We start from the raw sequence: 26,041 nt of genomic DNA on the forward strand, positions 1-26,041 counted from the left end.
ATAACAATTAAAAAGTTTATAGAGACTACGCAAACCATAGCATTCAATAAATAACTGAGGAAATGGTCACCTGCTGCTCATTGCTGGAAATCTATCATTGGCAGATCCAGTCTCCAGGCTAGATTATAGCCAGCAGAGTAGATAGAAATCTTAGGTTCTCAAGCTAAAATGACAGCCTTCATCTTCTCAACTAAATTAAAAAGCTGTCAGACACTCTAGGAGATATTTAAACAGTGTTTATAAAGTAAGAAGAGGGAGCAGGTGGTGGGAAGGTGGTAGTATCTAGAAAAATTGAAGATTTTTGATGAGTTAAACCTCAACAAACCTCACAAAACAGACATCTTATGAGGACAATTAAAGCTTCACTAGACTCCAGATTTCTTGGAGACCAGACAGTGATGATCTATTCTTATCATATCCTAAATTCCCCCAACCCTGTATATATTCGGAGGCTCAATTAATGCTTGGTGAATTTAGAGGCAGTAGTAGTGAAGATAAATATCGTATATTTTTTTTTAAAAAAAGGTAGTTCCATTCAAATACCTGGACCACCAAACAGACAGAAGAGATACCAGTGTAGTTGCTTCTGCCTCTCCAAAGTCAGCCCTGGCACTGGTGGGGGTTGGGGGGTTGCTGAACTTAACAGACCTGAGGAGAGGAACATGTGACAGTCAAAATATATAGCTAAAAATCTAGTATTTGAGTCATTCCAGCACTTATGACTTATAACAGAAGTAGAACATCCAGTTAAGTGTCTCAAATGGCAAGTAACAAAAGGTCAACTGAAACTAGCTTAAGCCAAAAGAAGATTATACAATTTGAATGACCCAGGGTTTAGGCACACTGAAGCCAGGCCTCCAACCACGTCATCAAAACACAGTCCCTAACGTTATCTGTGTCCCTGTGTAGCTATCGGCTCACTCCTCTCTCATCCCTCCACATGCCCATGCGTTGCCTCAAGTTGGCTTTAGTCTCCAGCAGGGTAACTTCACACTGGGGAAAGGATGACCCCTGGGAACTTCAGGCTGACACTCCACCAGCTCAGCAACTCCAGCACAAGAATGTATTTTACTCTTAATAGTTACCAAAGTCTTGGCCCATATCTCACTGACCCAGATGTTGTCATGCGTCCATCCTGGAACGAATTACTCTTACTCTAATTGCCTCTACTATACCTCTGTGGTTGAGTGAAGGGAGAGGTCCACCAGAAGGACACAGGCTGACAATGGAAAATTAAGGTGTACTGCCAAGAGAAGGGGGTATGTATTCTAATGAGGCAAAATACAGGAGAAACAAAATAACTTATGTCCAGTACTTCTTAATTGACTAGTTTTTAAAATAAAAACATTGGAATGAGAGTTTTATATTTTTTTTCAGTGGGAAATAGTTCTTAAAGAACATAATCAGGATGTTAATGCTCTCTCTAGTATACTAGACTGTTAATGCTTCTAGGTTTTTGTTTGGTTTTGCTTTGTTTTTTTAGTGCATAAGGATACAAAATACTTTCTAGAGACTCAAAAAAAAAATCATGAGTTATACTTACATATTCAATTCAACTTTAACACTGCAGGGTTGTTACTTGACTTATTTTAAGATTTTTCAATTTTATAAATTTTTACACGAAAAAACCTTAGTTATAATTACATTAATATAAGTTCTAAATTACTTGAACTTACAGAAAACATATCAAAGTTTTGAAAAAATAACAAAATTATTTTTATTTCTTACAGTTCATATTTCCTTATGGCTTTGATTTTTGACCTTAGCCTATATTCCAAAAGGGATAAACAACCAAAATATTATATCCTAAGTCACCTGAAATTAGTCTTTTTATTTGTGTTGTCATGTTATCCACGCAACATGCAGTTAAATTGCTTTGTGTTAATTTGGTATCAGTTTTTATAGATTGCCTTTTTAAATTATCTTTTCCCATGGATGGAACTAGAAGGAATTATGCTCAGTGAAATAAGCCAGAAAGAAAAAATATATATATTGCATGGTTTCACTTATAGCAGGAATATAGGGAACCAAATAAGACATCGGTGTAAAAAAAATATTAACAGTACAAAACACAGCCAAGCAAAAAAGGACAGTTATAAGTCAGAGACATCCTGCAGGGGAGGAGGAGGGAGAGGGATCAGAGGGAGGGAGGGAGGAGCACAGGGGACTGAGGTGATGGTGCACCGGTGCATTGAGGAAGGAAACTCTATGGGGACTACACCTGAGGGGGTGGGGGGGAGCAAATATTGTTTAAAAATGAACAACGATGTGAAAAAATAGTTAATATTAAAAAAAATAAATACCAAAATAAAAATAAAATATATACAAAGGAAATAGTAAAAAAAAATTATCTTTCCTTAAATTTTGGCTTTTAATTCTACAAAACTTTCCATGGTTCCTAGATCAAAACAATTTTCAGTTCCATTCAGAATTTTACTTCTATCCCTATTCCCACTACCTTGTTCCCTCCCTCTCCCATAGGTAACCTTTTCAAAATTAATTGGTTTTGCCTCTTGCTATTGCATTAAGAGTTTCAAATGAGAGGTGTGTGCGGTGTATTCTAAGCAAGGCTTCTCATGTAGCAGGAGGGCCAGGGTTGGGTATATAGGATCGTTGGGATGGGGGGTGGCAGAGAAACAGAAACAAAGAGAGGGGGCTGTGTCACGAGGATAGCAACACTTCTTGAAGCTATAGAAGATGGTATTAAAACCAAAACATGGGATCTATACTTTTTTCAAATTTAAGTGTCTAAAATCTAACCGTGGCACACGCAAATGGAGCAAGAGCGCCCTCTGTTGGCCGCTGTTGGTCTGCACAGAAGCAGTAGTAGGGGTTTCCCCCATTTTCCGAAAGCAACCCTGTGCCCACTAAACCTTTCATAAGTTGGGAGGGTCTGAAATGAGCAAGCAGTTGCCATCATTCAGTCATGTGTCGCTTAACCACACTGATACTCTCTGAGAAATTCGTCCTCGGAAAATTTCGTCTGGCAAATGTCAGAAGAGTGTGATTACACAAACAGGATGGTATCGCTGCAACACTCCGAGGCCGGTGTGTTGGGTGTAGGCCGCTGGCACCATCAGTCTATGCTCTGCTGTTGACCACGCACGGCAACACCTGACTGCATATGGACGTATTTTTAGTGTTCTCAGGCCCCCAAAATGACCTACTAAATCATAGCAAATAGGTGAGCAAGGGGTTGAGCACAGCACTGTGAAGCAATCTGCAGCCTCTGCAGCACGAGTTCGATCCCCGGCCGGCCAGGGAGCTACCCACAGCAGACCTCTCCTGTCCCACCCGCCGCTCCCCTCAGCAGTATGTTTCACTCAGTCTGCCTGTTTTGTTCCCCTCTCTGTCTCTAGTGAATCCTATCACCCCCCACAGCTCTGGCCTATACTCCAGCTCTTTCATGCATAAATAAATAAATATTTTTTAAAAATCATAGCCAATAACACATAAAACCTGAAACAGCAGTAACGTACAGTAAAAGCAAGGCTGATATAATAAATTCAGCACCTGTAGAAAGCAGTTCCCAGGAAGGCGAAGGCGCTGCTCTGGCTGCTCGAGGCGCTTGCTGGACGGAGGCCGCAAGCCCAACACAGGAGGCCACTTTCGGAAAGTGGAAATCTTCTTTGAGTTTCTTTCGGCTAGTGAAAACAAGTACAGTTGCCCCTTGAACAATACGAGGGTTAGGGGTGCCCTCGGCCTTGCGTTGAAAAATCCCTTCATGCCTTAAGGAGGGTCTCCGTATGCGCGGGTTCCGCAGCTGCAGATTCAACCCAGCGGCACCCTGGTCGGTCGTTGAATCTGTGCCTGTGGAACCCAGGATAGAAAAAATGCAAACATAAGTGAATGTATGTAGTTCAAAACCGTGTTGCTCTATGGTCATTGTACTAAAGTCAACTACACTAAAGTAAGTCTTTCATAAAAGTGAAGGGGCTTAACTTGAAATTTCACAATGCACGGGATTCGCGTACCTGGGCTTTTGAAAAGTTTTGGGGACATGATACCGTATCAGATGTCTGAATAAAAAAAAAATATATATATATATATATAGATATAGTGTGTGTGTGTGTGTGTGTAAATGCATATACATGTGTGTTTATGTATGTGTATATATGTACACACACACACACACACACACACACCTTCCAGCAGACAAGGTGGCCTGAGTCACCCACATGAAATTAACTTTATATTTGAAAACTGGGAAATTTTCAAGTCCCAGGGACCCTGAAACATGCTGATTCTAAATATCAATTACCACATGGTGGGAAGAAAGATCCTTTTTTTGCTCTTCTCCTGCACCTTTTCTCTTGGCATGGAAAAAAAAAATGCAAAAGCCATGCTTCTGTTATCCCTTTGCCAAGACCACTGCAGTGCTGACACTACCCCAAGTCTCAGGATACAGCCTCACCCCGAAGGTATGACAGTGCGGAGCGATGGGGAAAGGAGATGTGCTTCTGGCATCTAATACTTACTACCTGTGTATCTTTGGGCAAGTTTCTTAACACCTCTGAACCTCAATTTCCTTATCTGAAAAATAAAAGTGATAGTATCCAATTTGTAGGGCTGTTTTTGGAGGCTTAAATGGGTGTATGTGTAAAACTCCTGATTCAGGTTGCAAGTGCTGCATAATGGACCTCAGTAAACAGCTGCTACTACTGTTATAACTTCCTTTTTGTTTCGTAGGAAATTTGTGAAAATCCTCGCTTTATCATTGGTGGAGCCAACAGAACTGACATCTGTCAAGGAGATCTTGGTAGGAAAGACTCGGGGGTCTTATTCAGGCCAATAATCAAGGGGTGATTAAAAGTTGTGATCCCTTTACAAGAAGCAAAGGGACAAATTTTTTTTTTTGATGAATTTTTGGGACTTTATGCTCATTTATCTAGGAACTGGTGATTCCCTCACTTAATTTCTGATCCTCCCACAGTTATCATTAGTCCTTTGCCTGGTGTCACAGGAAGTCTGCCTCATTTCACAGCCACCCCTCTAGCTTCTCAGGCACACTCACATGCCCCATTCAGCCAGACAACAGTCCTGCTCTTAACTATACTCATCTTCCTTAAAAAACAGCTCTGAGACTGTCTGTGTACCTCCCCTTCCCTTGCGGACATAGAATCTATATATAATATACAGGGCCTCCCTGGTGGTGCAAGGGGTTAAGCACAGCACTGTGAAGCTATCCACAGCCACTGCAGCACGAGTTCAATCCCTGGCCAGGAAGCTACCCACACGGCACAGCAGACCTCTCCTGACTTGCCCACTACTCCCCTCAGCAGTGTGTTTCAGTCCATCCGCCTGTTCTGAATCCTCTCACCCCACACACCTCTGGCCTGTACCCCAGTTCTTATATGCATAAATAAATAAATCTTAAAAAAACAAAATCTATATACAAACAAAAAGTGCATCACTGAAAAGAGCACTTACTATTTAAACTCTTATTTAAATGCCTCAGAATGCCTGATCTTTAAGGAGTCTTTCAACAAAGATGACATGTGACATGTGAAGGAGCTACCAATTTTCTGTTTGATTAGTTAACTTGGCTGATGCATCAGACCTTCCGCTCATGCTCGCTCTCTCTCTTTCTCTCTCTGGCTCAGGAAACATTATTTTGGGCGTGGGCTGTGGGAAAACTCTAGAGAGAACGTCAACAGAGACAATTTAAAACTTGAGGAAAAAGGGCACCCAAATGTAAGGAATTTGCCTTATTTGGTCTCACAGAGTCTGAAGTGTTGGATATCTGAGTTTCTGGCATCAGAAGGAAAATTGTCTTGGAGGCCCCGAGGAAGCTTACATAGAGTCTGGGTCCTTCTAACCAATAAACTGTTTTAAAAGAGAGGTTGGCTGCTTGGGTTGGAGGGTGGAGGTTGCTGGCAGCTCCCAAGCTCTACTCTGAAGTGTCAAATCTGCCATCACATCCCATGGGGCAAAACAAAGGCCTTGCATAACTTAACCTGTCTCCCTTATAAAGCAGTTCGTCAGTCTTGACCCCTGAGTATTTATATGTGCACAAGCAAATACATGTAATGTGTGTGCTCATATGCATTCCCCACCCACCCACCCCCATCCCCTCCCCGTGTAGCCTAGGACCACATACAGTACTCTGCCAGCAAGGAAATTCAAGGAATCAGAAAATGTCCCCATCTCATTTCATTATCAGCAAAGTCTTAGTGTCCGCTATAGACTTGTACCGGGGCAGCCACTGGCTTTCCTTATACTACAAAGTGGCTTGACTGATGGCTCTCAAAATCCCTGTCTTGAGGTGAGACAGGGAAGTGGACTCACACTGCAAGCGTTCTGGGTGGGGGTAGGTACAGGTATTCAGAAGAAGGACCCAGTTATGACCACCTACTGCTCTGTCTCCACTGAGAGCCACAAAGGAAGTGAGCTTTTATTGAGGTAGAGGAATTGTTTACAGCCTTTGGGAAAACCAGTCCCATAGGAGTAAGTTGCCCTGTTCAGTGTATTGTCAAGGGACTGCTGTCAGCTCCTTCCCCGGGTTGACACCTGTGAGGTCAGATCTGGAAGTAGGACAGTGAGCACCCAGTGAACCCTGTTCAGAGAAGCAGAGCAGCTGGGATTGGGCCTCTTCCTTCCCTGGTGAGGCGGCCCCTCCTGTGACTTGGGCCACGTGTTTGCCTGCAGGGGATTGCTGGTTTCTGGCAGCCATCGCTTGCCTGACCCTGAACGAGCACTTGCTTTTCCGAGTGATACCCCATGATCAGAGCTTCACAGAAAACTATGCGGGAATCTTCCACTTCCAGGTAAGATAATGGGATTGGAGTGGAGAGGGCCAGCTGCTGCCCAACCCCCACACTGGTTTCCTGGCCTTGACTTCCCTGTGGCTCCAGGAGAGTTTCCGCCCACACTTCCAGTCATGGCTGTGGGCAATGAGCCCCTTAAGTCTTCAGACCTGTGAGGAAACAGTTGTTTATGCCTGTTCCCCCCCAACAACCCTCCCTCTTCCGCCCTGCTCCAGAAGTCAGGGAGACATCCTGTTTATTGGTCTGTGGGTCTATTTTTGCCCCTGCAGCTGACTGGCTGCTGTGTTACTACCATATTCCTTCCCAAGTCGGCCCCTAAGATACTAGGGATTCACACTGGGAATCTACCCAGAGGTCCTTTACTCTGTAAAGGTAATCCCATCCACAACTGCAGTTCCTGTTTGTCTCCTGTTAAGGCAAATCTATATTAAGTCATTCACCCACCTCTTCTACACTGTTGAACAATGAATCTGGGGCCCAGGCTTCTGATTTGGCCTAGAAGTGAGTCTTCTGATTCCAGAATTAAGTCAGTCATTGATATCTTTCTGGATTCAAATTGTCCTGGCTTAGAGTCAAATCCTGGTGCGGGCCCAGAACTGAAATGTGCAATACATCTAGCAGAGACCAGTTCTGAGAAGCCAGCCTGTTTCCACCTGACAGGCCACTAATGTCTTAGGATTGATCAAAATCATCATTTAATGTGCTTGTGGCTCTTTCACTTCAGGACTAACGGCCTCAGAAAAGGGCTTCTCTACAGGTTCAGGATCAACATCTTGCTGCCCTCCAAGGTCAGGTCAGGCAACCAGCCCTGAATTTTGTTTCTTCCCTGTACCATCAAGCTGCTGACTTCCTTTTCTGATATTTATGGTCTTTTATCTAAAAAGCTATAAATGCAAAGACCAGAAAAATGTTTGCCCACTTTTTAATATGGGAGAAAATGTCATTAGAAGGAAATTAAATTACATTATATGCTCGAGTTAAAACTGATCTGTTTGAAAAAAAACAATCCCAAAGTGAAATCATTAGACAATATTACTGCCAAAGTCAGAGTATATTCTGGGTCACTTTCCTATTCCACGTGGATCCTTCCTCAGCAGCAATTTCTATTTTGTCATTGAGAAATGCATCAGTCAATACAACACCTAGACCAATACTTATCAACCCTGGCTTGTGCATTAGAGTCAGCTGACCTGAAAATACTGTTACCTTGGCCGCAGCCCAGCCTTACTGTGCAAATGAAAATCTAAGTCCTCAGATATGCACAGAACACCTACTGCCCCCCATACTAGACTGGACACTGTGGAAGAGACATGCTTATAATTCACTTGCTACCCTGTAGGAGCTCCCAGTCCACTTGGAGAAAGATTTGCACCCCCCCAACACCAAGATGTAAAGTCAAGGAAAGGGGGCTGTTTGGGGATCAAGAGACCTTTAAGGAAAGTGGAGTAGGAACTTATTTCCCAAAAGTAATATGAGATGTGACCTGCCTTGCCACTTTTGTGCAGTTCTGGCGCTATGGAGATTGGGTGGACGTGGTTATCGATGACTGCCTGCCAACGTACAACAATCAGCTGGTTTTCACCAAATCCAACCACCGCAATGAGTTCTGGAGTGCTCTGCTGGAGAAGGCCTATGCTAAGTAAGGCAACACTTTAGAATGAAGCAGGGCTAGAGGTCACAAAGCGGCTGCAAAATCCAGCTGAGGTGTCACTCATGGGAAAAAGCACATGTGCGTGTGGGGGGGGGGTGTGCATGTGAGTGTGGGGGGGTGTGCATGTGTGTGTGTGTTCAATTTTGACCCAAAGTCAGAGACGATCAGGTCCAGGAGCAGCAGCTCTAAGGAAGAAAACTATGTCTAAGAGAAGATGTGCTGGAGGTCTTTAACTTTCCAGAGAGAGAGCTTTAATTCTGCCTTCATGGTGGCTTTGCAAGTCTTGGATCCAAGCCTTACATCTCTGGAGCTCAAATCCTAAGATCTTGCTTCGTTCCACATTATGAGGTTGCAGCATATTATTAATAAAATTGCATTGTCTGTTAACATAGAAGCCCCACCCCAGCTATGAAGGAGCCCTCCCTCGGATTCAGGCAAGAGTGAAAAGAAAACTATCAGAAAGTAGGCGTGCTGGCTTCTGGCCTGGTGCTGCTATGGCCTTGAATGAGTCACTTAGCCTCTGGAGCTCAGTTTCTCCATCATGAGGAAAGGGAATCAAAGTAACTGACCACTGGTTTACAGGGTGGTTGGGAGAATCAGATGAGAGAACATTTCACAGACCCCAAGAGGAAAGTTCTGGGGGCAGTGGTGTTGGGGCATGTTTCCTGGAGCACTGTGACTCCAGAGTGATCTCCATCTTCTCTCCAAGGCTCCATGGTTCCTATGAAGCCCTGAAAGGTGGGAACACTACAGAGGCCATGGAAGACTTCACGGGAGGAGTAACAGAGTTTTTTGAGATTAAGGATGCTCCCAGAGACATGTACAAGATCATGAAGAAAGCTATCGAGAGAGGCTCCCTCATGGGCTGCTCCATTGATGTAAGTCTGGCTCTGTTGTGGGGTACAAGGCAGGGAGCAGCCAACTACAGGGAAACCTTTTACCCAATGAATAACAGCATAGGAGTTTCTTCAGGGGCAAGGTGAATGCTTTGTTTTAGGAAGCAGGAAATGGCATTCAACTTTGAAAATGGGAAATTTCTCAAGGAAGAAGAGCTCCTGGGCATTTTCAATAAAGAGTTTGGCTTATTTCGCTGAGCATGATCCCTTCCAGCTCCATCCATGTTGCTGCAAATTGCATGTGTTTATCTTTTTTGAATGCTGAGTAATATTCCATGGTGTATATGGACCACATCTTCTTGATCCAGTCATCTATTTTTGGGCATTTGGGTTGTTTCCAAAGCTTAGCTATTGTAAATAGTGCTGCTATAAACATAGGGGGGGCAGGTACCCTTTTGAATTAATGTTTCTGTGTCCTTTGAGTAAATACCTAAGGGTGGAATTGCTGGATCCTATAGAAGCTCTATCTTTAGTAGGTGGTTTAGTAGCTTTCATAGTGGTTGGGCCATTTTGCACTTCCACCAGCAGTGCAGGAGTGAAATAAGCCAGAAAAAAAAAAAAAAATACCGGATGGTCTCACTCATAGCAGGAATTTAGAAAACCTAAATAAGGGAGCAGGAAAAAGACTAATTATAATAAAGAAAAAAATCAAAATCAACAAGCAACTATAAGCCAAAGATACACTATGGGGTGGAGGGGGGGGAAGAGAGGAGGGATTGTGGTCAAAATAAAGGGGTGGGAATTGTATGGGGACTATAACCAAAATGAAAATGCATACATTGTGCAAAAATGAAAATGATGTAAGAATTATGTAAAATAAAATATATTAAAAATGAAAAAAAAAGGGCCTCCCCGGTGGCGCAGCGGTTGAGCGCTGGGTTACGAAGCTGCCCGCGGCCTCTGCAGCGCCGGTTCGATCCCCAGCTGCTCCCCGGCCACTGGAGGAGGGTCCCACATGGCGCGCAGACCTCTCCTGCCGCCCGCTGCTCCCCTCAGCAGTGTACTTCGGTCCTTCTGCCTGCTCTGCTCCCCGCTCTGGCTCTGGTGAATTCTCTCACCCTCCCGCGCTTCTGACTGTACCCAGTGCATGTGTAAACAGAACAAACAAACAAACAAACAAACAAAGAAATAAACATGCCTCTATAAAAAAAAATAAAAATAAAAATGAAAAAAAAGAGATTGGCAAGGACATTCCGAGTCCCGGGTTGTGGGTGGACTAGGACCAGAGAGCCCTTGTCAGCACGGGTGTCTATAGTCTATGCTGGTCAGTCTAGCAAGCCTCCATGGAGCTGGCCTCATACTTTGCTACGGGCCTGAGTCCTCCAGTTGCCTAGAAAGCCTCCTAGCCCTTGGAACATGGGGTCTGCGTTGTAACCTGGGAGTAGCTCAGCCTTACAGTCGCCTTCTCAGTGCAGCAAAGTGGCATGAACGGAGACCAGAGTCAAGGTTAAGAGAGGGCAGTCTGGCCAGAGCCCCTGGGTTTCAGGAGACATGCCTGCCCGATGCACTGCTCAAAGCGGAATGGTCTGGGTGTTTTCCACCCAGAAGAAGGTGCTTTCCACCCAGAGGAAGGCCCTAAGGAAGGGCCCTGATGGAATCTTGTTCTTTCCTCTCCCAGTGTTCCCAATGACTAGGAAAGCTTGGAAAGATCAGCTAGCAGAAAACACCCGTGGGCGAACATGTTCTTTCTGCATCGCTGGTGTCCGTCTCTCTCCATTCATGCCTTGTTTATCACCCTCTTTTCCTTTCCTTTTACCCCCGCCCTTTTCTGTCACCCTCCTTTGTTTACTCTCTCCCCCTCTCCTGGACTGTTCCCTTCCCCTTCCGGCTTCAGGATGGCACCAACATGACCTATGGAACCTCTCCTTCTGGGCTGAAAATGGGGGACTTGATTGAACGCATGGTGAGGAATATGGATAACTCGCGGCTCAGGGACTCAGACCTCATCTCAGATGACAGACCAACTCGGGTGCGTATGACTCAATTGTTGGGATGACCTCCCTCCAACCTGCGTAACCAGACCTGTTGCATGTGGGGTCGGACTCCCCTCAGCTGCCAGTGCTTTACACACAGACCCTACCTGGGCCTTCCAAGGCTCCTGAAGACAGTGGGAGAGACAGAAATGGGAGGGATCAGAGCCTCCCTGGTAGCGCAAGGAGTTAAGACACAACCTATGAAGATATCCGCAGCCACTGCAGCACAAGTTCGATCCCCAGCCAGAGAGGAGACCCACATGGCTCAGCAAACCTCTCCTAACTCACCCGCTGCTCCCCTCAGCAGTGTGTTTCAGTCAATCTGTCTGTTCTGTTCCCCACTCTGTCTCTGGTGAATCCTCTCACCCTTCACAACTCTGGCCTGTACCCCAGTTCTTGTATGCATAAATAAATAAAATCTTAAAAAAAAAATTGGAGAGATCACCACGAGAGTTCCTTCATAGGCCATGGTCCAGGCAGTTCCTCTGATAATAAATTAGCAGGTAGAAATAGAGAGATTCCATTTATTTAAAAATATTTCTTCTCTACTAATCCATTCATTTGTTCATTCCACACGTACTTATTGAGTCCCTATTAGGCACCAAAACTCTTCTGGCATCAAAGAAAATTCTGTCCATTTTGTTCACTATCCTATTTTTTGTTCCTTATCCTACTGAACAAAATAAAGAGCTTAGATTCTAGTACTTTCAGAAGTATGCAGTGAGTAGAAAAGCTGAGGCAAAATCAACCTATGTTTTCTCCACCTAAAGATAATAGCCCTTAACTTTTAGTATATGTCCTGCCATGGTTTTCCTGTGCATAGCTTAAACCTAAATTTTAATTTTTTGAAGTGTTATCATACTGTATCTACTTATTTATAGTGTGCTTTTTTTAGTGAATTATCTTCTTATGAACTCCTACAACATTTTTTAGTGGCTGCACAAAGTTCCAACATACAAATAGGTTATAATTTACTTACCCAATACCCTATTGCTGGGAAATTCAATTTTCCTTTTTTTCTTTTTGGTGGGGGGGGGCTTTTATTTTTATTTTATTTTTTTTTAGAATTTTTTAATCTTTTTTTTTTAAAGATTTATTTATTTATTTATACAACCACTGGGTACAGTCAGAAGCGCGGGAGGGTGAGAGAATTCACCAGAGCCAGAGCGGGGAGCAGAGCAGGCAGAAGGACCGAAGTACACTGCTGAGGGGAGCAGCGGGCGGCAGGAGAGGTCTGCGCGCCATGTGGGACCCTCCTCTGGTGGCCGAGGAGCAGCCGGGGATCGAACCGGCACTGCAGAGGCTGCGGGCAGCTTTGCAACCCAGCCCTCAACCGCTGCGCCACCGGGGAGGCCCGGGCTTTTATTTTTAAATGCTATAATGAACATTGTATTAGATACATCTTTATGTCTGTCCTTGATAATTACCTTTGGGCACATTGCCAGCAGTGGAATTGCCAGGTTTGTACAAGTAATGTCCAAAGAGTCATTTCAAGTGGTTTCCCAAGTCTAGACCCAAGGGTTGGGTGAATCTTCTGCTCTCCTCCCCCACCTCCTTGGAGCCCTACACTCTGCTTCCCCTCCCAGCCTCCCACACCCACTCCCCACTTCAGCCTGGGTCATAAACAGACTCAGATCTGGAAGAGGCTGAGAGGCCCTGGGCCCACCCCTCAGCTTGAAAATGTTCTGGGAATTCCACAGCCCAGCATCATGCCAGGAAGCTCCCCTTAAAGCTGCTAAGTTACCAGGTACAGTGAAGCCATAGAGGCCCCATCTAGGGTTCCAGGCTTTGGTGATTCTACCCTTCTGCAAGGCTCTCCTGTGGCTGCTACTGGGGGATCTGCAAAATCTGCACCCATAGGCACAGTCATGTCTGAGTGGGACTCTCCTCTGGCCCCTTCAGAATCTTCTCCCAGGGAGCTATGACACGTCATATCTTGATTATCATGTTCTAGGCACGTGTGGAGGAGGTGAGGAAATATAAAGAAAAAATGTTAGTCCTATATGCCTAACCCCTTCTCTCAGTCCCTTTTACTTTCAGAAATAATCAACCTTGGGTGGGTTCAGAGGAAAAGGGAGCCTCCATCTGACCTCTTCATCCTGCGAAAAGACCCCAAAGGATCCCGAAAGGAAGGGCCCTGTCCTTCCCATCTTGTAGGCCAGGCTCCATGTTGCTTCCTGTGGTCAGAACAGACCTTCTCAGGATGACACCTAGAGAGAAACACTTATCTAGGGCTGTGTCTTCTTGACTCTCTTAAAGGGCCAGTGAGGGTGTTCTCATGACCCGGAGGCACACTTCAGAGCATAGAATGGTCCTGTCCTCACAGAAAATGAACAAATGTGAACTTTGTCTCAGGCAGCAGAACCTCTGCTCCCCCGTGCCTGACAGACTGTCTGGTTTTTGCTCCACAGACGATTGTTCCAGTTCAATATGAGACAAGAATGGCCTGCGGGCTAGTCAAAGGCCATGCCTACTCTGTCACTGGCCTAGATGAGGTGAGCCTGACGGGGCTGGCAGGGTTGGTGAGGCTCCGGAGCTGGCCTCTAGTCAGAGGATCTACTCAAGGGAAAGTGTCTGAAATTGGAGGGGACCATTAGGGCGGTAGGGGAGGATCTTTGCACCAAGATCATGCTCGGTTATCTTTCAGTTCTAAAGATGGCAATTTCTCCAACATTTCCAAGGACCAAATAGAAATCACTTTGATTTTATGACATTGAGTTCATGGACTCTCTTGAAGTTGATTCCATACTTTCTGTTCTCTCCTGGTCAAACAGTTACTGTGCTTTGCATCTGCTGGGACGTCTGGCCTTTCCTGGGTCATGTGAGACAGGAACCTTTGTCAGGCGCATTGCACACAGTTAGGTTAGGATGGGCAGAGAGGGTCAGGCATGGTCACAGGGCAGCCATCTGCAGCAGGCCATGCAGCAGACTGGAGGAAGGGGCACCTTTTTCTATCTGGTTCATCTGGAGGGCACATTTAGCTGCAGTCTCTCAGCCAGCAGGGGTGCATTTCTGGTCCACACAAAGACAACTAATCTGTTAGCAAGGTTCTACTATATATGTCCTACCTCCTCCTCTAATGCTCAAAATGGCCAGATGCTCCCTGGAAAAAAAACCACTTCTCAGAATATGGTAAAGCCGTGGCCAAGTTATGACACTAGTGGACTCAGTCCAAAGGTTCTGACCCCTTGCCTGCCATTCCTCAAGGAGCTTCTGACCAGAACTAGGCAGGACAGCTTCCTGTCCCCGTCCCTGTCCCGGTCCCCAGAGCAAGACAGAAGACCCCCCTTTCCAGAAAGGGTCCAGAGTAAGAGAGTTTTTCTCTTTGCCCAAGACCATGTTCAAGGATGAGAAAGTGAAGCTGGTGCGGCTGCGGAACCCCTGGGGCCAGGTGGAGTGGATTGGCTCCTGGAGTGATGGGTAAGTGAGGAGACCCCGGGAATAGGGGATAACAGAGCCTGAGGCAAAGCCAGGTCGAGCCACAAGAATACTACAACTATTTCATCTAAAATTATCCTCAAAATCAATCTTCTGCAGTGTTGAAGAGGATCCAGAGGTGTGGGCTCCAGAGAAGGGCCCAAAACAGCAATGAGATCCAAAGAGTTTGCTGATGGTCAATGACTCAAAAGGAAAGATCTAGAAAGCACAGAATAGGTCCAGGCAGGAGATGAATCTTACTGCACAGGACTGTTCTGGACAAGGGATTTCCCTTCTTGGAGTCTCTGTTGCTTTATCTGTAAAATGGAAACCATTGTAACACTTACCTAGTGGCTGCTGTGAGGAGCAGATGTGGTCATGGCTGAAGAGTGTTCGCCAGTGCTTAGATTTCCTCTATTTCTTAAACTTTAAAGTGTGAGGAGGAGTAAATGATTCAGTCAGAGAAGGGTGAAAGCCTTCTAAGTCCATTGAAGGAGAATGATCTGAATCCTGCAGATGGTGGGAATCAATTAAGTAACTTACACTCGAGGGTACCAGATCATATTTGCGTGTTGATGGACCACACTGGCTGCAATTTGGAGACGTGTCTCTTTCAACTTCTTATTTCTCTGCTACCTCCTGTCCCAACCCACACCAGGGCTTTTTTTCTTCCTCCATCCATCACTGCTTCATTTCTCTCTAGTTGGAAGGACTGGAGTTTTGTGGACAAGGATGAGAAGGCCCGTCTGCAGCACCTGGTCACTGAGGATGGAGAGTTCTGGTGAGTCCAGGACCCAGGAGGCCCCTGAAGGTTATGGGATGGGGTTGGGAACTGAAATCTCAAATCTCAAGCCCAGAACAGACGCTGTCAGAACCCAGGCCTTGGGAGATCTCGGCCATGTTTTCTTTCTTCAGCTGGAGGACCAGCCAGGATGCAGGTCTAAGAGGAGCCCTCCAGGTCACAGTGGTGATTGAGCCCAGGACTAGGCCTGCACAAGGTGGCTCCTCCTTCACCTGAGCCCCTCCAACAAGCACCCCGCTTCCCCCACTGCTCCCTGGCCTTCCCACAGCTGTTGTCTGAGTCAGCACAGCTCTATTTACTGTACTCACCCAGTTGCACCCTCACCATCACTAACCTCATTTCTACTTATTCTTCAAGTCTCAGCTGAAAGGGACTTTCCTTCAAGACTCCCTTGTTTTCCCAAATACTGGAATTGATTTGTTTGTGACAATCATCACTGTTTAGATTTTTTGCTTAGCTTTTGTCCTTCCCTGACACACACACACACACACACACACACACACACACACATTCTCTCTCTGTGTCTCTCTCTCTGTCTCTCTCTCTCCTCCTCTCCCTCTTTCCCCTGAGCCTAGTACAGTGCCTGAGGCCCAGTGGCCTGGCACACGATAACCTTTGAACCTTTGGGAGAACTAACTTGCCGCCAAGCTCTCCCATCAAGGACACATGAGTTTGAGTCCTTACTGGAAGAGATGGTAGTTTAGAGCAGGCACTTCACAACTGATAGTGTTTGCCCTAAGAAGACAGACTCCTGTCTGGGCCTGTGACCAAGTTCCTGGGAACTCTTGTGCTAACCCTGCAATGTCACATTTCCCAGCCTCTCCCCGCCTATTCCACATGCATCTCTTCCTTCTTCCAACCGTCCAGGATGTCGTATGAAGATTTCATTTACCATTTCACGAAGCTGGAGATCTGCAACCTCACAGCGGATGCCCTGGAGTCTGACAAGCTTCAGACCTGGACGGTGTCTGTGAATGAGGGCCGCTGGGTGCGGGGCTGCTCTGCAGGAGGCTGCCGCAACTTCCCAGGTGGGAGAGGCCTGCAGTGGGGGAGGGCCAAGCAGAACAAGTTCCAGGTAGAAAAATATTAACTGGCATTTGCTGAGTTTCTGTTGAGTCGCAAGCCTATCTTATCTTATGAACCCTCTGCATTTTACTCAGATGAGACTGCCGTGCTGAGAAGTTTGTAGTACGGAGCTGGTAGCCTTCAAGGCAGACGTTGTCAGAAGGACACTGCGTTCATAATGCTGAGGCTGGCACTGATGGAGGGAGTTAGCAGCTACTGAAAAAGTACAAGCCAGAAATGATGAAAGCCCAGCCCCAGTCAGGAGCAGCAGAGATGGAGAGGAAAGGACAGATTTAGGGGAGAGACTGTTGAGTGAGTGGGTAGGAAGAATGAAGAAGGACTTGGAGATTTCCAGTTTGGGGATGGGAGTGGATGGTGTCAGTGTCACAATATAAGACACAAAGAAGACAATCTTGGTGTGATGTTGGTCTCGGTGGGGTTGGTTGTGGGTTTGGGTGGGTGGAGCCAGTGTCGCTTGGGGCATGAGAAGTTTGAGGCACTGTAGAATGTCCAGGTAAATTGGATTTAAGGTGTGAAGCTTGTCAGACTCCAGGTGAATTAGAATGTCCTGAGAACTGGATGCACAGATTAGAATGGCACTTGGTTCTATGATTAGAACTAATATATTGGTGGAAGAAGGAAGAAAGGATGGAAAGACGAAGAGACAGAAGGAAGGAAATAAAGAAAGAAAGGGAAAGGCCTCCCTGGTGGCGCAAGGGGTTAAGACGCAACCTATGAAGCTATCTGCAGCCTCTGCAGCATGAGTTCGATCCCCGGCCAGGGAGCTACCCACATGGCACAGCAGACCTCTCCTGACTCGCCTGCTGCTCCCCTCAGCAGTGTATTTCAGTCAATCTGCCTGTTCTGTTCCCCACTCTGTCTCTGGTGAATCCTCTCACCCCCCACGACTCTGGCCTGTACCCCAGGTCTTGTATGCATAAATAAATGTTTTTTTAAAGGTTTATTTATTTATGCATACAAGAGCTGGTGTCCAGACCAGAGATGTGGGGGGTGAGAGGATTCACCAGAGACAGAGTGGGGAACAGAAAAGGCAGAATGACTGAAATACACTGCTGAGGGGAGCAGCAGGCGAGTCAGGAGAGGTCTGCTGTGCCATGTGGGTAGCTCCCTGGCCGGCCAGGGACCGAACTCTTGCTGCAAAGGATGCGGATTGCTTCATAGTGCTGTGCTTAACCCCTTGCACCACCAGGGAGGCCAATAAATAAATCTTTTAAAAAAAAAAAAAAAAAAGAAGGGAGAGAGAAAGGAAAGCAGGGGGGAGTCAAGAGACATTGAGGCGGAGGCAATTAAAAGTGGGAGTGAATTAAAATTAAAAGCCTCCCCTGGTGGTGCAGCGGTTGAGCACTGGGCTGCGAAGCTGCCTGCAACCTCTGCAGCGCCAGTTCAATCCCTGGCCGCCGGCGAGGGTCCCACATGGCGCGCAGACCTCTCGTAGTGCCCACTGCTCCCCTCAGCAGTGTACTTCATCTGTCTGCCTGGTCTGTTCCCCGCTCTGGCTCTGGTGAATCCTCTCACCCTCCCACACTTCTGACTGTACCCAGTGCTTGTATAAATAAATAAATAAATCTTAAAAAAAAAAAGTTAAAAAAAACTTATTCTTTAAAAAAAAAGTGAGTGAGTGAGTGAGTGAGACAGCTTGGGGGGCAGAATGGTGGGGTGACAGAAGAGGCTTCCAACCACATCGCAGGAACCAACAGCATTTAAGAGGCAGGTGGAGAAAGTGAGCACATCAAGAAAGTCTGAGAATGAACGTTTCGAGAGGAAGGGGGATCCCACAGCCAGTCAGCACAGCTCCAGCTAGATAGTGCATAAATGCTTGAATCCTCTCTTCCGTATACACTAAGCACCCCAATGACTGCACCTTCCCTCCCTGGGGCATACAGACACCTTCTGGACCAACCCGCAGTACCGCCTGAAGCTCCTGGAGGAGGACGACGACCCCGATGACTGCGAGGTGATCTGCAGCTTCCTCGTGGCCCTGATGCAGAAGAACCGGCGGAAGGACCGGAAGCTCGGGGCCAACCTCTTCACCATCGGCTTCGCCATCTACGAGGTGTGCGGCCTCTGAGAAGCTCCAGCCAGCAAACACACACCTCCTCAGGAAGAGGATTTCAGGGGCTTCCTCAGACCCCAGAACCCCTACAGAGCCTCTTTGATGTTTGTAATGAGTGGGAAAAAATCCCGGGTGGGGGAGCAGGAGACCAGGCCAGGTAGACACAAGGGGAGTCAGACTTCTGTGTTTATCCCACAACGGCTAGGTTCCCTTCCTGCAAGCTTCTCATCCCCACGCAGGTCTAAAATCCACAGAGCATCTTCTTTTTTCTGTTTCTCCTCAGGTTCCCAAAGAGGTATAGAAGTGGTGGCAGCGGCAGTTGTGTGCACCATTACCTGGGGGTCCTGCGCTCTGCTGTGGCACGTCAGGAAGCGTCCTGGCAGGGGGTGAGGGGCGGGGGTGGTTACAGGCAGGACTATGACACTCCACTCCGCAGCAGGGGCCTTGGGAGCAGGGGCCTTGGGACGTCGCGTGACCTCCTGACTACTGCCCTCCCGCTGCGCCCGGAGACTGTCATGCACGTCCTTTCACACCGTTATGTTCAACTGTTAACACTGACACACACGTGTGCTCACACTCACACATTCACACACAATTCCACAGTCACACACATAGTCACATTCTAAGGGTGACTGTCCCCTTTGGGATGGAGAAATCGCCTCCCTCAGACCCCAGACAAGGCCCCGCCTGCCTCCCTGGGGTTCTTCCCTGGCAGCGACTGGCAGTGTTTCTGGTTAGGGAGGAAATGACAGACTTAGCTGACCACTGCTGCATCACAACAGAAAGGGAAGGGGAATGGGGTGGGGGAGCCCAGGGATGTTGAGATGTCTGAGGCCTTGAGAATTGTAAAAAGGTATGTCATGACTGTGACATCGAGAAGGGACCTCTGGAGTGGGACTGTGGGCAGGACAGGGCATACTCCCCCCTCCCCCCCCCCCCGCCCCAGGGGCTCAGGTGCCTTGGGCTCTTTTCTCCTCAGATGCATGGGAACAAGGAGCACCTGCAGAAGGACTTCTTCCTGTACAATGCCTCCAAGGCCAGGAGTAGAACCTACATCAACATGCGGGAGGTGTCTGAGCGCTTCCGCCTGCCTCCCAGCGAGTATGTCATCGTGCCTTCCACCTATGAGCCCCACCAGGAGGGAGAATTCATCCTCCGCGTCTTCTCTGAAAAGAGGAACCTCTCTGAGTGAGTCCCGGCCTGGCTTTCCCCACCAGTCCTTAAGAGCCCACGTGGCTCATTCCAGAGATTTGGAGGAGTGAGGTTGCTGGACTGGCTTCCCCCAGGAGTTGTGGGAAATATTGATCAGGCTGCACCTCTTACCCCACGTTGAACCACTGGCTCGCTCGCTCTCTCTCATTCATTCATTCATTCCACAGATATTTATTGAGCACTTGCTGCATTCCAGGCACTCATGTAGGCATTGAGGATAGAGCAATGAATTAAACAGAAAGAAATATAGGCCTTGATGGGGATGTAGCTAAACAGTCTAGCATGAGACAACAATCTATAAGAAAAGATATGTGTATACACACACACACACATATATATATATTAATTTAACTAGTGATAAAGAGAAAAAGTAGGAAAGAGGGATAGAAGGTATTGGAGGTGATAACTCTTAGGTAGGGGGTCCAGGGAAGCCAGCAAGGCCACAGTCTTCTCTCTTGGCCTCCACAGAAGAGTTCATGGGCCCTACCACTCTGATCTCTGACCCTAAAAGGAGCACAAGGTCAGGGGTGGGTGACTGGGTTGCACTTTTGGGGAGTTCTGGGCAAGGCCAGTAAGAAGCCACATGTTTGTACTTGGCTGCTGGGAATGGTGCCGATGTGGGGTTGGTTCCTGGGGTGATAGATTTTAGTTCCTGAAGGTCTTTTGAGAGTAGCCCCAGCCTAGCTCCAGGAACCCATGTGACCTGAGCACATCCCTGCTGTGTACTTCCTGCTTGCTTCTGGTGACACTGACACCCTGTTGTGTTTGTGTTCCTCACAGGGATGTTGAAAATACAATCTCTGTGGATCGGCCAGTGGTGAGTGGTTTGGCTCTTATGTGGGAGAAGGTCTAGCGGTATCCCAAGCAGGGATGGTTATGGGGGGCAGGGGTGATGGAGGAAGAGGGACAAAGGGAGAAAGGTGTGTGGGGTGTACCCCATGCCACTGCAACTTCTGTTTGGCATGACCAGAAACAATGTGCTTTCAGTCCAGGGCTGGAAGGACAGAAGAGGGTCCTAGAAGGGAGAAGCAGAAGAGGTAGGGAGGGATCAAGGCTATAGCAAGGAATGAAGACAAGAGCAGCAGCTGGGATTGGATTATGAGGTGTAACTCACACAAGGAAAGTATGTATACTGTCTCTGGAGCCAGCAAATCCTGGGTCCTCCACCTACCATCTGTGTGACCTGGGAAAATTACATAACCCCTCTGAATCAGCTTCCTGCTCTGTAAAATAAAGAGAATAATATGTGTCTTACAAGGCTTTTGTGAGGTTTGAATGAGTAAGGTTAGGTATGTGAAGTGCCTGACCACAGGTCCTTTACATCCTACAGGTACTACTCTCATGCGCGCTCCCACTTGATCCTTGCAAGCTTTCTGAGATATAATAAGGTTATTATTCTTTGTTTTCCAGTAAGTGGAGACTCAGTGGAGCCAAATAGTGGGTTCACAAAGACAATAAACAGGACTAGATCACGTCCAGATTCTTGGAGCTCAGACTCGGCTCTCTCCCACCGCCCACAACCCCCTATACTGAGACCTGCCCCCGGGGGTGTGTGAGGTCTGGCCTTAGAAGCACAGAGTTGGTGTGTGTTGGAGCATCCTTGTGTTGAGGAGTCATGTAACTGCCTTGTTATATCAGTAAACAGTCTTTGTGCTCTATGGGTTGACGTGGGCCAGTAGGAGGCCTGGCAGATGCCCCACTCAACTGTCTTCTGGGTAGTGACACTCAAGTTCTAATCCTAATCCTGTACCCACGCCACATGTCCAAATGCCTTCTGAATTGTCACAGACAATTGTTTTAGTATTAAGTGCACTTGGTTCTAGTTTTATCTTTTGGATGTTGATAAGCAGTGTACATTATTTACCAGGAGTTGCAAACTCAAAAGTTTAATGGAGCCGGCATGCCACCTAACTGAGTAGAACAGGCAGGTGTGGGGTTTGGTGTCCCTACACTAGTATATTTGCCTGCAGTTCTCAACTCACCCTTGTTTTTCGTGTTGGAGGGCCAGCCGGAGAGGTGAGGACTAGTGATCAGGAGGGTGCAGACAGCAGCACCCTGCTCCACGGATGGTGGCCATGGTCCATAAAAGGTCTGAGCAACCTCCAGGCTTTCTAATTTTACAAAATAAATCCCAAACCCACACTTCTATGTTAAGTTTCCTTATGTTAAATATTTGCTTTTAAAAAAAGAAAGAATAAGTCAAATAAAAGTCATTTTTCAGGCCAGTTTGGTGAGCTGCTTGTTTTGGTGTTTCAGTAACCAACTTCATTAAACAATACAAAATATTTGCTAGAAGATTGTTTTCCTTGCAGGGTCCAATAACAGTGGATTATAAAAACAAAGTCACAGCTACCACTTGTTTCTGGGCCTGGAGAATTCTTTTCTCCCTTCACCCTCCAGATTTCCTTTTGGCTCCATGTACCCAGATTTCTAGAACTTCATCCCAAGCTGAGGAGCAAATCACAGAGAAGCCAAAAATCACCAGATTTTTCTAGGAACTTCCTTTTCACTTACTCTGTATTTATTGTTTCTTTTCCTTGTACAGAAAAAGAAAAAAAACAAGGTAGGTGCAAGGGTGAGCGGTCAGAACTTGGAGTGTGTTTGTGTGGGACTGTGCATGCCCCGGGCTAGGCTCTCCCCCACCATCCCACCTCCTCCCACTCCTTTCTTGAGCTCCTGCTGCAGCTGTGGGCGCAGAACAATGAGCTTGCTGCATGGAGGCTCTGTGCCTGGCGCTCCTGCGGGTGCTGCTTGGGGTAACTCAAGCCGCACAACCCTATGAGATTAGCATTAATTATCCCTGTTTTCAGAGGAAGGAAAGGCACAGATTGATTAACCTGCCCAATGCCACGCAGCCAGTAAGGGACAGAACTGGCCTTGGAGCCAAGAGGTCTGCTCTGGTCTGTGCCCTGAACCACTTGCTGTGCTCTGTGCCTCTCTTAGGATGGGGAGGGTGGCCAGACATGGGCCTGACATGTGGGCCCTACAAAAACCTAAAGGAACACCTCTCCTTTCTCAGAAGGGGGTCTGGTTAAGCTAAGCAAGCCTTGGTTTTGAGTTAGGATGGCAATGAGGCCTGTTCCTCCAGAGACAGCGAGACTGTTGTATGGTTTCCAAGAGTGAGGGTCTTGCTAGGTCTGTTGTCTGCTGCGTAGACAGGACAACTGCACTCTCTCTTCTCTTTCCCCTGCCTGCTTCCGACCCCTTTTTTCCTCCGCCTTCTAGGAAAGGACAGGGAGAGAACTCCAGAGGCACTAAGTCACTGACAGGGTTCTTGTTGCAGGTGGAACCTATTGCAAATCCCTTTTGGGGACCATGACCTCTCAGAGCCCTGATGAACTCTGCTTGCTCCATATGCCCTAACAGAGAAGGAAGGAGTTACCTACACTGCGTCCCCTCCTGGGGGTTTTAATAGCCGTCTTCCTCCAACTCACCAGCACCTTGAATGGTTCCTCCCAAGTGTCCTGGTTATAACCACTCTGCTGTAGGGCGCCATTGCTAAGTGACTAAGTATGCTAAGAACATCTTGGGGACCTGAGAAAAAAGCTTCCATCTGGGAGCAAGGACACTCCCTTTTGTGGCGAACTTGTGGTTATCGTTGTTCAATATTCAAACTCCACCCTTCCCCATCCTTGCGCCATTTACCCCATGGCTTCCCCATGGTCCTCAGGGCAGTAATGACTATAATGAAGAGTGCGCCTTTTCAATTTGTGGTTTGACTACTCAGAATACCAACAGAAATGAAATGACTGACCTTTGGGCATTCTCCAGCCTGCGGGGCAGTCGCCACAAGCCATGAGACAAGGGTTGGAGTCAGTGCTTATAGCAGCAACCAGCAGGCTCCATTATTAGGATCCTCCAAATATTGGTGTTGGTGCAGGCCAGAACACTTACCACATATTAACCATGGTGCGAGGGGTAAAGCATACATTTCCCCAGTTATAACAGTATACAAAGATTCAGAGGAGTGAAGTGGCTTGCTTAGGGACACATCACTAGTGAAGGGGAAAAATGGAGTTAGAAACCTTATCAGTCTCCTCCAAACCCATGCTTCTTGCCCTCACTTCTGCTGCATCCTGCATGAACTGCCCAGACCCACACATGGGCGTGGAGATGTGTGCCCAGCAGGCGTGCCCCATAGCCACACCATGTCCACGCACACACATATCCCAGCTCAGACTGTGACTCCCATTTGCTCTGGAATCCCCCACAAGCATCAGATCCTTTGCTTAGAAGGACGTGCAAGCAAGGGTCTTTGAGGCCTGCTGGGAGCTGAAGTTGGGGGAGCGGTTTCTGTAGGTCTGTCCATTCTAGCAGCTCTACATGAACAGTGTGGGGTGGCAGTAGGGGACTCAGAGACATGGTTCCTTTGCAGCTCTGAGACTGTTTGCCCCAGTGCTGTCTGCACTGCAGCCACCAGACACTACACTGAGCTTCCCCTTCAGGGTGTGTAGCACCAGCCAGGATTAGCATAGCATGGCAGCTGCTCTGCATCCCTTTTGTATCCTGTTCTCTTGCATGAGCATGTCTTTGGAAATATCCCCTCCCCCAATAAAAGAAAATGCCCTTTATATTTGAGGAGTGTCTTAAACTGTTTTCTCAGCACAACCTTACATTTAGTATCTAATTTGGTCTCCACAAGAACAAAGCAGGTTTTATCACCTCTGTTAATGAGTAAGTAAACTGGGATGACAGAGGGTCAGAGCTGGGATTCCAGCCCAGTGCTCTGACCTCTCACCATTGATCACGCCCCTTATCAGAGGCTTTTTTCCAGTGTATCCTTTGCAGAATCCTAGAGGCTCCATGGATGTACCTCAGTAGCCGCCATGGTGTTGTGGGGTACTGAGGAAAAAAAAACTCTGCCCTCTTCATGCAGAGAAGCTCTTTTTTATGGCTTTATATATGCTGGACTTCTGGAGAGATTTAATTAGTGTTTCCACTTGAAAAAAAAAATACAAAATATTTGAAAATCATTGCACTTGATCATGCTGCCTTTGGCATGCTTAGTATTTTCAGATGAACTGCATCATCGAACCCTCATAGCTCTATTAGGAGGAGACAGGGAACTGAGGCCTGGAGACCTCAAGTCACACCGCTTGATAGAGGCAGAGCCGCAGGTCAAATTGAGGTTCAAGATCTCCTAACCCTGCCTTTGTCTTCTTCACTGGACAAAGCTGCTCCAGAAGGGAGACTGCTTCCATGTGCCCACTCAGCCTGTAATCAGTCCTTGCTTCCTTCCTGCACCCCTTTGTCCCTCCTCTCTCCAGCCTATCATCTTCGTTTCGGACAGAGCAAACAGCAACAAGGAGCTGGGTGTGGACCAGGAATCAGAGGAGGGAAAAGACAAAACAAGCCCCGATAAGCGAGAGAAATCCTCACAGGTTTCTGGGCGTGTGGAACGAGTGGAGTGGTCAGCATACCATGGGCTCCTCCTATGCCCTCTGGGTGCAGGGGGGTTGGAGGGTTTGTCCCTTTAACACCTAGAGGTTTGGTTTGTCTCACTGACATTTGCTCTCACTCGTCAAGTTCTCTAAAAAGTCAGACTGCTGCTTGGGTGACTGGGTAAATATCTTGGGGGCTGGTAGTCACACCGAGGCAGTCAGGGCCTGGGAAGGACAGGCCGGGCCTCCCTCAGGTGCTTACCCAACCCGGACAATGAGGGAAGGGGCAGGCAAAGCCTGAGGCAGTACTAGCTTGAAAGCCCCCCGAAACCAAACAACTCCTACGTCTTGGTGTCTTTGAGTTGGGGGGGCGGAGGAGATAGTAGCAGTAAAGGGAATTGACATTAGAAAAGCAGTCCTCTAGTGCTCAGGGTAGGGTGTTCGACCTGAGTGGGGGGAGCTGTTTTCATATAAAGCTTAGTGGAGGAGGTGAGGCTAAGGGCAAAGGTTTATGGACAGACCCAGGGCCACGCTGTCCTAGAAGGTGGTTAGAGAAGGGAGTACTCTGAGCACTTGGCCTTGTAACACAGGTGGGTGGATGGTTTTGAATGCTCTGGCCCTTCTTGTCCTGCTGGGGTTCATCTGATTAGGATGACCAGGCGCGAAACCCTCATGGGTGGAGAGGGCTCTCACTGGTGGGGCTGGGGGGAGAGGACCGAGCGGCTTGTCTCTGTGCTGTGTGGTTAATAGATGTCCTCTGGCCTGCATGTCTGGGCTGGAGAGGAACGGAGTGAAGTTACTGG

The 26,041-nt window shown here is 47.3% G+C and overlaps 1 protein-coding gene across 2 annotated transcripts in view; it reads left to right on the forward strand.

The window, feature by feature from the left end:
* The window catches only part of CAPN3 (calpain 3), a 46,548-nt gene that overhangs the window by 17,389 nt on the left and 3,118 nt on the right, over nt 1–26,041 (forward strand). Inside the window, exons 2-16 of one of the 2 annotated variants that reach the window (XM_037502290.1) lie at nt 4,690–4,759; nt 6,649–6,767; nt 8,273–8,406; nt 9,128–9,296; nt 11,149–11,283; nt 13,699–13,782; nt 14,622–14,707; nt 15,408–15,485; nt 16,374–16,534; nt 18,476–18,645; nt 18,929–18,940; nt 19,625–19,833; nt 20,638–20,674; nt 22,403–22,420; nt 25,125–25,238. In XM_037502290.1, coding sequence (XP_037358187.1) covers nt 4,690–4,759; nt 6,649–6,767; nt 8,273–8,406; nt 9,128–9,296; nt 11,149–11,283; nt 13,699–13,782; nt 14,622–14,707; nt 15,408–15,485; nt 16,374–16,534; nt 18,476–18,645; nt 18,929–18,940; nt 19,625–19,833; nt 20,638–20,674; nt 22,403–22,420; nt 25,125–25,238 — 1,596 coding nt within the window. The remainder of the gene's footprint in view (nt 1–4,689; nt 4,760–6,648; nt 6,768–8,272; nt 8,407–9,127; nt 9,297–11,148; nt 11,284–13,698; nt 13,783–14,621; nt 14,708–15,407; nt 15,486–16,373; nt 16,535–18,475; nt 18,646–18,928; nt 18,941–19,624; nt 19,834–20,637; nt 20,675–22,402; nt 22,421–25,124; nt 25,239–26,041) is intronic. The other variant, XM_037502291.1, reaches the window with a different exon arrangement.

The sequence above is a fragment of the Talpa occidentalis genome, unplaced genomic scaffold (assembly GCF_014898055.3).
Source record: "Talpa occidentalis isolate TD23 unplaced genomic scaffold, MPIMG_talOcc4v2.1 talOcc4.11, whole genome shotgun sequence".
Taxonomy (NCBI): Eukaryota; Metazoa; Chordata; class Mammalia; order Eulipotyphla; family Talpidae; genus Talpa; species Talpa occidentalis.